Raw genomic sequence first — 14,422 nt, 5'->3', positions numbered from 1 at the left:
CAACAATTGGATAGGGCTCATGGTGGCTGCCACTTTAGGTAGATCTTGTTCTCCCTATTATCCACAATCCCCACCACTCCCTATTGTCTTACACCATGCCTGTATTATTTGTTAACAATTACTACTAAGCCCTGTGTCCACTTTTGAGTTTCCAAGACATAAGACATGAGACAGTAATTCTCTAACCAAACTTTGTATCTCTTGTTAGTCTTCTAACTTTCACAACTGGAGTCAATTATCCCCACCCACTTTGGATATCTATTTCTAGAAATAGCAGAAGTAGTAGAAATGATCTGACATTCAATTCATCCCATTGTTTCTCATACCACCTACTGGGTGAAGGGACCAAGCGTGCACTAAGTCCCAGATGGGAGAGTAATGGTGAATCTAACTTCTTAAATAAAGCCGTGTGAGAAACACATTTCCTTTCTACTGAGGTGTTTCAGCCTGTTGGTTCTTTTGCTGTGGTCACTAGGCTCTGGCACTTCAGAGGAATGCCGGGAGCAGAGGCAAGGGCTGGCAGCGTGAGCTGCATTGTGCCGTGTGCTCAGAGGTCTGCCACTTCCCCAGGTCACTGCCACTGAACAGTGTGCATGTCTCTGCTGCCATGGAAACCGCTGCCCTTGTTCCCAGTCTCAGAGAAGTTGTTTCCACTCTTCACTCCTTACCTTTCAAAACACTCATTTGCCTCAGTTCTTGTGGGACCCTAAGCATCATTTCTGAGCATGTCCCAGCGGCTTCTCCTTTCTTTCCAATAAAAATCTGAAGTGAAAAAATAAATATACAAATAAATACAATACTAATAACCTAGCTAGCCACTTGAAACATCTGAATAGAAAAGACCAGAACCCGCACAAATTGATAAATTGGTAAGAGGACTTTCGAAAGGAGCCAAGTCATTCTGGGGCTTGTCTGAAACTTGTCACCCCAAGATTACTCCTTGCTTCTAGATCATGTGGTGGGATAGTTCTGTGGTAGGTAGGGTGGGAGAGGGCTGGTCTCTTTGGGTAATGCTCTGACACTGAGGTTTTAGAGACAGGAATGTGTTAACATTGCTTTGCTGCTATCTGCTTCACAAACTCAAGGATTATGGACTGATAATGTCTACTTTCATCCCTGAGCATTTCCCCCACCAAACTGGTATTATACTGGAAGCTGGTTTCATGGCCTGGAGAACTAGTTGGCATGAAAAATGTCATACGGCATTTCAGAATTAGAACAAGTTTCAGAGGTATCTAAAGCTCCACTGTAGTTAGAATACAGTGGGGGAATTCTCCCACTACCAGTTGGTCAGCTCTTTTGTTGGGGGAAACACTTCGGAATGTTCCCTTCCCAAGGTAAGTAACCGACCGTGAACCCAGCATCTCCTGTTGGCCCTGTCATCATGCCCCCACCCATGTGAGCTCGTACGCGCAGGCTCACATGCACACACACGCATCACTAGCTACGTGAACGTGTCCATGCATTTGAGCATACATACGTGTGTTCTGTCTGTTGGACAGAAATGCTGACAACTCAGCAGGATCGGGATGTCAAATGCAAATGCATTCTCCAGTTCCAGATGATACGGTTTGCAGTGTGCACTGTGAGGCTGAGATGAACTGGGCTGCCCCTTGTCCTACAGCTGAGTCTTTGTGGTGGCGTCAGCCCTTTGCAGTGACGCTCGTGTTCATCATGGCTTTTGTCCTGACAGGTTGCCTTGCTCAAGCTGACAGTCCGGGGAGGTGCTGTTTGGACATTCTAAAGTCACTAAGAGTGAAGGACACTAGGTTCATCCCCAACTGATTCACTGGCCTCCACAGAGTTCCCACGCCTTTGAGAGAGGCCTATAAGCCAGGAGGCCACGCCTCTATTTTTCCAAACCTAAACAAGGTCTGGCAGATGGTGGGCCCTCAGCAAATGCGTCTTGAGAAATGACCGAAGTAAATGAGAATTAAAGTAGCCTGGCCACTTACTTTAATGATGAGGTGAAAAGAAACTGCAAAAGGATTTGGGGGTCCTTCCGACCTAGGCAGGAATCCAAGCTCTTTGAGTCTCACGGGCAACATTCTTATTCTTCCTGATCTTGAGTTTCTTCTATTTTTAGCAGTATGGTCAGGATTAGATGAGTATTAAATCTGTAAAGTCCTTAGCATCATGTCTCCAGCAGATACATGTTGAATGTTAAATGGCTGAGCACCTTATATTTATCATGTTTTTATAACTGAAGCCAAGTTCTTAATTATCCTTCATGTAAAATATAGGACCTATGAGAACATTTAATAATCACTATCATGATAGAGTTTGTGATATATACAGCGAATGTTCTAGTAATGGTGATACTTAACAACAGCAGCAATAGTACTTACTGCTCACATACCACTTACCACGAGTCTTGTCCTGTGCTCAGGACTTCTTATGGGTTATGTCATTCCATCTTCGCAACAGCCCCTTGAAGGATGCACAGTTATTCGCTTCACAGATAAGAAAACTGAGAGTCAGATGGATTAAGTAGCTGCACAGTCATATACGCGGTATGTGTTAAGTCAGAGCTCAGATTCAAGTCTGCTCAACAGCAGGTCCCAAGTCCCTCAGCTCTTCATTGCTTTTCACAAAAGCCTTCATTCCACAATGTAACTCATACTAATAGATAAATAAAAGTTCTGAACCCAATGAAAGCACACACACACACATCCTTTCAAGTTTTATTTATATTTCTTAGTTCAAGAATTACACACTAGCCAACACTATTGGATATTTACATGCTGAAACTGACTTGTAGTAAGTTTAAATTCAAGAAAATAATTCTTATGTGCTACTCATTGATAATCCTCATTTGTTACGATCTCATGTATCCCAGAGATTTTTAGTAGTCCTGTTTTTAGAAAGACATGAAAATAGATGCAATGATATCCACTTGTGTTCTGCATTTTCTAGCCATTGGAAAAATGTGCATTCTGTGCATATTCAGAAAGGCTACAAGGTACTTAGTAAGGCTGATAATCACTACATTGTGAGGAAACTAGAATATCACTTTTTATAAAAGGACAATTCAGAACTGTTGCAGGGACAATATTCAGAACAGAACTATTTAAACACCCATGCAAATCAAAATAAAAAATATTATGGAACGGAAATTATTTGCCACTTTGAATCATGTTAAAAATGAGCATGGCTGGACGTAAGTGACTGAACTGGGAAGGGAAAGATACAAGCCGACAGAGGTGTCTGTCGCCTTGCATTGTGGAAGGACACACACACGGGCATCTGATGAGTGGACGCGGGATAGAAGACGTTTGCTTTTGGAAGTTAAAAACCACAAAATCTTGACTTTCCTCATCTGGATCATATTTGTCTATCACAAAAGAACTTCTCGAAGCAAATTAATATCTGATGGCAAAATTTTGCATGTATCTACAGAAATGTTTTACTTCAATGTCCAAAAAGCAAACAGATGTTTAAGGGTGCTGCTGGGTTTAAGTACTGTTTTCTGAAATGACTTCATTAGGGTGGTATCTTAATTGGCATCATGTTGGCACTACTGTTTTTGACAATGTTCCTAGTGTACTTGGAAAATGTTTCTGAAACCTTTGGTTTGAAGCAGTATCACTTTTTTTTTTTCAATTTTCCCTCATTTTTCTTTTTTTCTTTCCTTTTTTGTTTTTTAAATAATTCTGGAGTCTTTGGTTGAAAGGAACAATACTATCTAAAGACAAAATGCTATTACTTAAAAAAAAAAAAAGGTCTTCCAGTATGCATTGTGTGTAACAAAGTTCTGGAGTGAGTGTGAATAATAAGCATTTTTATTTCTCTGGTGCCATCAATATAAACTTGTCCTCTTTGAAAATTGAGATTTAAGTTACAGCCTTTGGTTTCTTGAACTCTGACATGTAAAAAACCCTCTCAAGTAATCAAGGTTCATTTCTGCTTCTCCCGGTTGCCATTTCTAAGGTTCTCTCTTGGTTGTTATATTCACTACACGGACACTGTGTGTTTCCCACAGAGGGGGCAAGAGTGGGAGTGAGTGAGCGGGCAGGGGAAAGCGTATTGTGTTGGAATGTGAGTGTGAGTGTGTGTGTGTGTGTGTGTGTGTGTGAGAGAGAGAGAGAGAGAGAGATAGCAAACTGAAACCCTTCGATCTGGGATCCCAAACCATTTATGCAAAAGGATGTTTAAATTACTCTGTTGGGGCACTGCAGTAATTGTACTTAGTAAAAAAAAATAAATATTAAGAAAAAAACTAAACAATTATTTGTAGCTATTGACTATTCATTTACAGCATGTTTAATTATTTACATAATATTATAACACATCAACTTAAGCCATGGACAGAATTCGCACATTGCCTTACCATAAAATACAAATTAGAAGTTAAAAATATGTAAGAAATCTGTTTGGATATTTACACACACGCAGCGAATGTCATGGTTGCTCACATTACATGGACTCTGCACACTCAGCAAAATGGCGTGATGGCTACAGTTGAGAGTTTTTGCCCTAACCAACGTGGCGGGGTTTCGTTATTTTTTTTTTTCCCCTCCTCCTAGAAGGATTTTTAAAAATCATTTTCCGTCTCCTTAAGACATTTTTGTTGTTCAATCACCAATGGACAATGTTATTTGTTTCCTAGAAAAAGAGAGCGAGTAGACAAGCAACGCGAGAACTAGTTAATTTCGGATGTTCTGAGGTATAGTACAGATTGTGCGATGGTTCTCAGAAGTGGAGGCATTGACTTGCTGATAGAGAAATGCTCAGTACCCTGTATCACTTGTTTCAGAATGTCAATTTGTGGGTTGTTAAATCAAAAAGACTCATACACTGGTTTGATGAAGGAAATGGAAGACATTAGCTTATTCCTTTTGTTTTCCAACATATGAATTCATATACATGTATGTATGTTTACATGGATATATATACACATATATACATGTAGATTGTTGTATGACAGGTTGTTTGTTCATTGTTTTGCTGTTTTTGTTGTTGAGTATGAAGTTAATCATAAAACCATAACACAGTTACCTACAGAAAATGAAAACTGTCTTAGTTGCCAGTTTAATGCAGGTCTTGCTTAAAATAAATCTGGTTCATTTTCCCATTTTGCTTTCCACTGAACTTTCTCTATATGTTGTGCTTTTATAAGCTGGCAGGCTTTTTTTGTTTTGTTTTTGTTTCTAATGCTAGAAGATAAAGTCTTTTGGCTCATAGACCATTTTTATTATCATTATTTTTAACTGAGCACTGCTTTTGAAGAGATGAGAAGAGGAACGGTCTAGATGGCCCTGATGATGTCTTTTCCTGTTAGTAAATTGCAGTGGAGAAATGGTAACATTCCCTATGCAAACACATGATTATGTTGCATGAGTTTTCAGTTCTGAAAATGCATTTCATACCTACTAGCAGTCATGTACAATATATATTTACAGATTGAGATCAAAGATTCCATTTAGACTGTGCATTTTAGAGTCAGAATTTGCCTATGAATTTCATAAAGATGAAAAAACACCTTAATTGCTGGCTATCTGGCTGTATTTGAATCAAAAGACAAACCACATGTATGTGTATAAACTGATAGTAATAGCATATCAGGATTACGAAAACATGTTTTTGTGGTCCTGACATTTAACCACTGGATAGCTAGCTGACAGGTCTTTGCGGACTTATGAGATCGAACACCCCTTTTCTTGAGCCCCCCACCCTCCAACCCAATTCAACCACAGTCAAAACATAGTTTAAGAGTCAATTCTATATCTACTTTTGGTTACCTCTGAGCAGGATGAGTCGGTTGTTTCTAACTACGTGGTTATTGAATGCCGACATGTGGATTTTGCTCTAGGGCATCTGTTCCAAGGTCCCATCTTTTCTCTCTTTTCTAGTTTCTTCTCACCACTGAGAGCAGAAATGAATCCCTGGTTGTACGCTTTGGATGCTCATGCTGCGAGGTTGCTTCTTTCCGCTCTGATCTGGATTACGGTGTTCACTTCTCTGGACGCCAACGTTTTAAGTGACAATATCAAGGATTTTTATGGCTTTTACAATAATTGCAAATAAGAGCCCACTTCTAAACTTGGGCTCCGAGTTGTCTCTAGAGAAACCATTCCAGAATGGCATTTTGGAGGTGTGCACCTGAGTTTTTAATAGGTTCCTTCCTGATGTATGCCACTCAAACTGTAACCCTGGTGACAAGAGGCAGGCACTTTTATGAGTGATGCCCCAAAATCATTGCCTTGGAGAAAGCGTGTCCCTGGAGAAACTTGAAGAGTCTCTACTCTGAGCATGGGCAGAAATATAGTTGGATTCTGCCCAAAGATCAGACTCAGAGGTGTTCAAGTTTATGATAAAAAAATAAAGGCCATAGTCCCTGATGCCAGTGGGGAGGAAAAAATACTACCCAATCTTGAGGCAAATTCAGAAAGCTAAGTACTAAACTTTTTTTTCTTCTTCTCAGATACTTGGAATAGAGGGCAGGAGGATTCCATCATATTCCAAGCAGCTAAATCATCAGGGGAAAAACATAACATCTCATCGCTGGGCAGACACTGGCAATGGCTACTATGCACAATTTGGAATATTACTCTGAAAAGAAGTGGTTTTTGTTTTTTTTAAGTAGAAATAGCAAAGTCATCCTCCAAGAAGTTCAATCAAATCAAACTTTAAGGAAAATTTAGCAATTCACTATTTTCTCCATGAACCTCAAATTGAAAGAAATAAAATGTATTAGCTGATTTTCTTTACTGTCCAACATATGAATGCATATGTTGGAAGATGCCCAGTGACACAATTTAAAAATTGAATGAAAACAACACATCGTGCCCACCTGATTATCAGTTAGATACTTTTCTGCAGTATTGGCTGAGGTTCATAACCTTCTTCAAGTTAATGTGGTTTTGTTATTCTGTTGTCCACTTGTTTTCCTATTTTCTTTGATTAGGGAGATGGCCACATGCCACAATGAAAGCAATCTTAAAAAAATAAAATCCAACAAATCCACGGACTGACTCCACTTGTGCACATAATCTTTGAAGTATTGTTTGCTATGAAAAATACCCAGGTGAACTGTATTGCACATAAGGAAATAGAGTTCACTCAATCTCTCCAAAGCCTTACTTTTTCTGTCTTCCAAAAATATAATCAGAATTTCAGAAGCAAGAAAAGCTGGAAAGAACCATTAATCCTTTAAAGAAATGAACAAATCCTTCTTTTGAAATACCCGATTAAAGTCCGAAATAAACGTATAGGGAAAAATGTTGCAGAGACAGCAGACGTGGGGAAAAAGCGACCTGTCTGCTCACTTTGTCTGGGCTCTATGTTAGTATGTTTGAGTGACTCTCAATCTAACCTCCCTCTAAGATAATTCTAATGTGGCTAGTTTTTCTCTTGTGTGGATATCTTTGAATTAGATAAACTATACAAGGTTCTGTAGGTATGCTGTCAAAAGCTTGTGAAACTGGAAAAAAAAATCTCTGGTTCTACCTTTTGCTACTGCTCACGATCTGTATAGACCAGATGCTGTGTGGGGCTGAGAAGGGTTCTGATGCTTGCTTGCTTTGTTTTTTTTACAACAGTCATTTCTGGATTTTCCGCTCTGCTCTGGGTTTAGAACTCTCCTTTGAACCACCTAGGAAACAGCGTTTTCAAAAAATTTCTTTGGCTGTCTTGTGTGAAAACACTTAGAATTCTCCTGATCTCTAATGTCAAAATGGAAGATGTCAGAGCTGACTCTCAGTGCTCGAGCAATCTGAAAGTGGCCAAGGTGGTTTCTTGACTCTCTGTCTTGACTCCTTCTATCCTGTTTGAACTACATGAGAATGTTCTAGAAGCCAGCGGGAAGTACCTTCCCATGGCACCATTATCATCGTAACGAGACAGGCACAGAGCACCTTCCGAAAGCGTGTCCGCGTGGCACTGAGGGCGATGTTTCAGAAGCATGCCGGCCGTTGCAGCTGCGTGCCAACCTTAGGAATGACGATGGGAGGTTCTGGATGGGACCACTTCTCAGCAGAATGACTGACAGTGCTAGTGAGCCTTCTACGAAAATCTTCTAAATAATCCCCCTCTGTGTCGGCTGCATACTAAGCAGATAAAGTGGAACGCTCAGACTCAGTCTTGCCAGCGAGTGTGCAAATCACTTGCATTTTAACTGGAAAACCACAAGGACCTTACTGTATTCATTACTTAGCAGAAGCAACCCCAATGGTATGAAATGGACCACAGGATAGGCCAGCAACTAAGGTATTTAAGCATCACTTTTGTCCTGGATTGATGTGTTTTCCAAGTCCTATGTCAGGCTGTACAACTGGTTTGAGGAGGAATCTAGTCCTTGCTTCCCCAGAAAGGCTGTGTTTTAGTTCACATAGTAAAGCCAATAGACGATGTTGAAGAAGGAAAAAACCACCGGGAAGAATATGCGGGACCACCGGTCTATGGCATTCACATCAGTCAAGTCGGGGATGGTGATTTTCAGTTGGGAGGCGCGTCTCCGCAGGCGGCTTTTCTTCTGCGCCACGTGTCGTTCCAGGGCATTTCGGCCAAAACTGTGCCTGGGTAGCCCGGCTTTCCGATACTGAATGCCGGACGCGTCGTACGCCAGCATGGTGCTCCTGGGGTCTCCAAGACCCATCACAGCCTCAGATGTGGCCATTTCATTTTTTATTTCAAGAGTGCTCAGTAAGATGTTCTCATGTGGGTCCATCTGCAAGGGAGAAGAATCAAGTAAGACAAAACAATAAGCCTTTACTGATGTTCATTGTGTAAGGGAGCTGTGATGCGCAGGTTAGGGAGCAGGGTCTACCCTTGAACAACGTGGTTTCTAACTGCGTGGGTCCACTTGTACACGGAGTTTTTTCACAAAACATCCATACTGTTTCAATCTGAGGTTGAGATCTGTAGATGTGGAGGGCCAACTGCATGCACTGATCTTGAGATTTGGGGATCTGAAGGGGTCCTGGAGCAAATCCCCACAGCTCCCAAGAGAGAGCCTAAGTTTGGGGGAAGTCAAAAGTTAGACACGGATTTTCAACTACCCAAGGGTCAGTGCCCCTAACCCCCGTGTTGTTCATGGGTTGCCTCTGTATCATAGCGGTTAAGAGAACTGGCTTTGTGGTTACACCATCTAAAGCTGAATTGTGGTTCTGCCACTACAGCCAAGGTGAGTTGAAGTTTCTTCATCTATCTAGTGGTATGATAATCTAACCTTAGAAGATGGCTATAATGATGCAATGATATAATAGACTGTTGCTGGTACAATTTTCATTATTTCTACTTAGGAAATGCAGAGTCATAGAAGGCATGATATCCTTTAAAGAACTGATAGTCTTGAAACTAACATATAACCTATTAAACTGTACTAGATATAAAATAATAATTACTAGAGGATTAATGACTGAATTTCAGTGCTCACAATAGTAGCCCCATGACAGATGAATCCAAGGGAAAGCTAGAACTAAAAACAGTAGGTAACACTTATTAAGAACTTGCTATATATGCCAGAAACATTTATGTATACCTTCATTTAGTTGATGCTTCTTAACATCCACATTACATTGCCACAACATTGCCACATTACCTTACAACATGCCACCTTACATTTGTAGTGCAGTATGAATAGGGGAAAGAGTTTTTAAATGCAGGCAACGTGGGACTTGTCAAAATGCAATAGAATTCAGAACACTGAGGAACTGGGAAAAGACAGCCAGGCAGACTGTGGGCGGTGGGGTGGTGAGTGGGCAAGGGGTAAGGAACTGACCTGAGAGGGGGAAAAGGGAGGCAGGATTTGAGAAGAGTCAGCCCAGACCGGCTGTGCCGAGCTGAATTCTGGGCCCAGGGAACAGAATTAAGGTGGTTGTGCAGATAGGGTGACCCTTTTCTCTCTCGGATGATCTTTTCCTTGGCCAAACTAAAAGTGAAGGATGAATACTGACATTGTGAATCCCAAAGATTAAATGATTTGTAATTTAAAAAAATTTTTCAAGAAGTTATGATTTGTGTGTCTTATTTTTAGAAGACCTTAGTGGTTGCAGATGATAAAACCTATCTATAACATGTTATTATTAATAACAGGTTATATTTATTTTGGTGGAGAATAAGGAAATACCAGTTTCCAGTAAAATTTTGACATTGTAAAATAAGAGAAAAATAGCCCGTGACAGGTACGGGTGATACATGGAAGCAAGGACCATAAGCAAACACTTAATTGGAAGATGGAATGCTCCGAGCTTCATGAATTATGCAGAAGGCAGAAAGAATGTTGCTGAGATTATATACTATCAATTAGCTTTCAAATTTGGTTTAATGATGCTGTATTATAAATTCAAATCTTAAATCTTTTGAGAAATAGAGGCTATAAAATATGTTGGGTCATAATAACGGGGCAGTTAATCTCTCCCCAACGATCAGACACCGGGTATGCTTGGTTTATGGCAGCATGATGCTTAGTGGAAATGTTAAACAAATATATCCTTAAGAATAATTTTAAAAGTTGATAAAACTTGGAAATTAAACCCAATAAGCTCTGAACCACTTCTGTCATGCAAGGGTCGAGTAATGGCCGTAATGATGGGTTTGGTGGCCCCATGGAGGAAAGGAATATCGAAAGCCGCATTTGTATGTCAGTCCTTTGCTGAAACCATCTCACTGGATACTCAAAAACATCCTTTGAAAAGAAAATTCTTTCCTAGGTTCTAAGTGAAGTCATTCACCAGATTCCCAGAGTAACATAGTTTACTAAATGGTGGAGCTGGAACTCAAACCTGAAGCATTCGAGTTCAGCGTCTGGGGGCGAGGGCTGGGACTTCCCGACGTCCAAGGAGAGCGAAGACGACGGGAACGGAAACCTGCTGCCCAGCGCTGTGTATTTCATCCGCACGCTCACTTCCGTCCTGCCCTGCGCTGTTAACTGTTACCTTGGCTACCTCAGAAACGGCAGTACAGCCGCTATGCATGTGGACATTCGGGAGGTTTCCCCTCTCTGAGCACCAGGGTATTTGTTTTCCTGCCGAGCAATTGTAATAAGAACATTTATGAACGTACAGCAGACTTGACTGGGGTAAAAACATAAATCAATACTGACAATCATAAAAAAACAATAGGGGCAGTGGAATATTATGAAGGGGAACTTGTTCTAAGCTTTGAACAAACAATTCTTGAATAATGTGTTTAGATTTAGAGTTTTGGTTTCATTATCTACAAAATTCATGATGTGTCATGATGTGTCCAACTCCTGGAGCTGTATTACTTATTTATTTTTCCATGTACTAATTTAAAAGCCTTTGCTGAGCACCGCTGTGTGCCCGGCCCTGTGCCCAGGGTCACTGCTGCCCTGGAGGGGGAGATGGCGCGGATGCCGGGCCGGCGGCAGCAATGGTCCCTGGAGAGAACATGGGTCGGAGGTCAAAAGATCGGAGTTCTGGCTCCTCTGCTTGTGTGTGCGTGTGTGTGCCTCGGGAAAACGATTTAACCCCTCTGAATCTAGGTTTCGTCAACTGTGAGAAGAGGGTTTGGGGGGATCGACTGAAGGGGCACATGCGGGGAGAGCGTGGGAAACGAAAGCGCTATGCTGAGTTGACTGTTCCGGGACGCTGCGAATGCAGGGGGGTACACACGGCTTCCCGGGAGGCGGGGAAACACAGTACATAGCTGTGCCTAAAAGAAAAGGGAGCACGTTGACCTTGTAGTATGTCTGGGATAGACATGGGAGATGAGCTTCCTGTCGGTAAACACTACAACGAGGTCTTCACAGGCTGAAATGGGAGTGTGGTAGTGTGGGGTGAGCCTCCTTTGTGTGGCCCTCTCTGAATGAGGGCAGTTTGCACACCCACTGAGTCGGCTGTTCTACTGGGTAGAGGGAGGGGCTTCTCTGCCGACTGGAGTTATTTTCCAGACTCACCCACGTGCTGATGCTTCTAATGGCAAATTCACATTAAACATTTGGATTAAGAGGTTTTCTTTTCCTCCTTTCTATTCCCCACCCTAACATAGTTCCCAAAAGGAAAGGAAGAATGCTTGGTTAACAGAGTTCCATTTTGTTTAAAAGATACTGAATCAAACAATAAAGAGTGAACCTTATTTTTATACAGTATTTTTTAAATTCCAGGGCTGGTTCATTTTCTGTGCCTTTCCCAGTGACAGGTGCATGCTCTGGAGAAATTTCGTTGTCCTATAGTCCGTACACAGAAAGGCAAATCACACCCTTCAGTGACCCAGAAGCACCACAGGCTCACCCTGGGAAGGGAGAATGGGGTTATTTTAAATCTCAGTTCATCACTCACATCATCAAAAGAGTGAGAAACTGCAAAAATCCAAAAAATCTTAACGGTGCAATTTCCGATCCCTGTGCTAGTGTGTGGGTGGGAGGTCTTGTTTTTCTTCCATGAAATGACCCTGTGACCTGAGTAACTTGAAATGTTAAGGCAATGAACTGTTAACCACCTGGGACTGTCCAAAGCATTCTTCCCAAAGGAAACACGCTGAAACTAGCTCATACGTATCCAGCATTCTAAGAGGAGAAAGAAAGTTCACCCAGCTAGAACACAGCACGGAGATTCCAGGACAGCAAGAGAAGGCCACCAGCTTTGACTTTGCGAATCTCTCTATCCGAGTAAGTGGAGAAGTAGTAACTAAATATGGAGTTTAGAACGGGAATGTAAATAAATACAGGAGAACCCTACTGAAATACCCAGGTAGTTATAGGAAGCTGGTCATTTTAGCTAAAACCCAGTAGAAATAACAAAAAGGGCTGAGATTATTGTCACTCTGCCTTTTTTAGTTTCTATCATGAAATCTCATCATATAAGGATGGAGTTGGCACTATTAGCATTTCATAAACAACCCTTTCCATTAAAATCTGGAAGTTTGCGGGTAGCTAAAAGCTAATTCAGTGGTAAAGCAATAGTTTAAACTTACGTATGCAGATTCAAACCTTCAACTCTTTCTGCTAAATATTTCCCCCCTAGGGGGAACCACCTATACAGTGGACAGCGGTGGCTGCCAGACAGGAACAACCTAGTCGTTGTTGTTTGATGTTCAATTTTTAAATTCTCATGGGTAGATCACATTATTAGCACATGTCTCAAGGTTTCCTTAGGCAAATGATTCCCTATTAAAGAATCAAATTAATGAATTCATTCATTATGCACCAGTGACCGGTGTGGCCCTATTTTATTAGTCATTGCAAGGTAAAAATATTCTGCTTCACACACACAAGAAACCCCATTTGACCTAGTGGGCGAATCAAATGAGCTTGGCGGGGTTTAAGCTATCGTTCTAATGAGTGACAGTGAAGCGTTAGAGGAAGTAAGAGGTAAGAAAGACTCGGTTTTTCTAAAGGTCACGATTAATTCAGGACCAGCAGTGAGAAGACACTCGGTAAGTTTGTACTGTCCAGTGAGGGACACGCCTGCCCTTTTTGGTCCGGCTCCTCTGGGTCCCTCCCTGCTCCTCTAACGTCCACAAGCAGAGTGGAAGGGTCCCTGGCTCCAGGGATGAGAGCCGGTTCTAATCCTGGCCAACTCTGAGCCCCGGCGCCCTTCATCTAGAAAATCTAGGTGGATTCAGGGAGGTTTGGACCGACTCCCTTCACCAGCTTACGTCCTCTTGCTAGGGCCTCACAGAACCCTTGATTCCCTTATGAAGGCAAACTTGTGGGCAGGGATACGCCCTGTTGCTGTATCCCCAATGCTGACCGCTACAGTGGGTACCAAGCAGTATTCAAAGTAAAACTCACTCACATACATTTCTGAGAGGGTTACGGGATCACACGATCCACTCGGGCTATGGAGATAGAGTGGAAAGTAGTGAGCTAGATGAAAAAATACAGGCCTGACTGAAGGACATTCCAATCCAGACTTTACAGCATCACTCATAGTGGCCCAAATCTCACGTATCTAGGCATCCAGCCTGCCACATTACATTTCTCCTAGATTTAATTTAGAAAAGGTTTGCTTTTCAGTTAAAAATGTGTGGAATAACATAGGAATTATGGATAAGGAAAGTTCACTAGACAGAAATCTTGTGGTCTTGCAGCTTCCTTGAAAATTGCGACCCTGATCCAGTACTGGAATTGCTTTTCCCAACCTCGTGGGCTTTGCTGTGGCAAACTCTGCAGGCTCTCTCTGTGCTTGAACTTCCTAAGGAGACTTTCTCTCGCTTTTTTTTTTTTTGGTGTGTGGCTTCATCTTTTCCATTTCTTTTGTGCTTACAGAATCAAATTTTCATTTCTCTTGGAAAATGATTTCTTTCTGTGTTTGTGTTAATGTATGTGGAATTCATTGAGAATAATATACTCATATAACTACAGATCACTGCTTTAAAAAATAATGTGTGGATTGAGTTCTAAGGATGAATGTTAAATTTAGGAGAAAGAAGAGTACATTCAGATTGCTATATCTAATAATAAAAAGTATAATTAATAAAATAGATGACAAATCGACTCATTTCTTTTAGAAGGTCA

The 14,422-nt window shown here is 41.4% G+C and overlaps 1 protein-coding gene across 2 annotated transcripts in view; it reads right to left on the bottom strand.

Annotated features, from left to right (window-relative positions):
- Positions 1-2,679: 2,679 nt before the first annotated feature.
- Positions 2,680-14,422, bottom strand: part of GABRB2 (gamma-aminobutyric acid type A receptor subunit beta2) — a 246,346-nt gene continuing 234,603 nt past the window's right edge. For both annotated transcript variants that reach the window (XM_045827857.1, XM_045827848.1), the window contains exon 10: positions 2,680-8,668. In XM_045827857.1, the coding sequence (XP_045683813.1) occupies positions 8,321-8,668 (348 nt within the window). In that variant the 3' untranslated portion in view covers positions 2,680-8,320. The remainder of the gene's footprint in view (positions 8,669-14,422) is intronic.

The sequence above is a fragment of the Phyllostomus hastatus genome, unplaced genomic scaffold (genome assembly GCF_019186645.2).
Source record: "Phyllostomus hastatus isolate PE091 unplaced genomic scaffold, TTU_PhHast_1.1 phas_contig_150, whole genome shotgun sequence".
NCBI classification, from domain to species: Eukaryota; Metazoa; Chordata; class Mammalia; order Chiroptera; family Phyllostomidae; genus Phyllostomus; species Phyllostomus hastatus.
The sequence above is the reverse complement of the archived record's forward strand: the minus strand, read 5'-3'. Positions and strand labels throughout refer to the sequence as shown.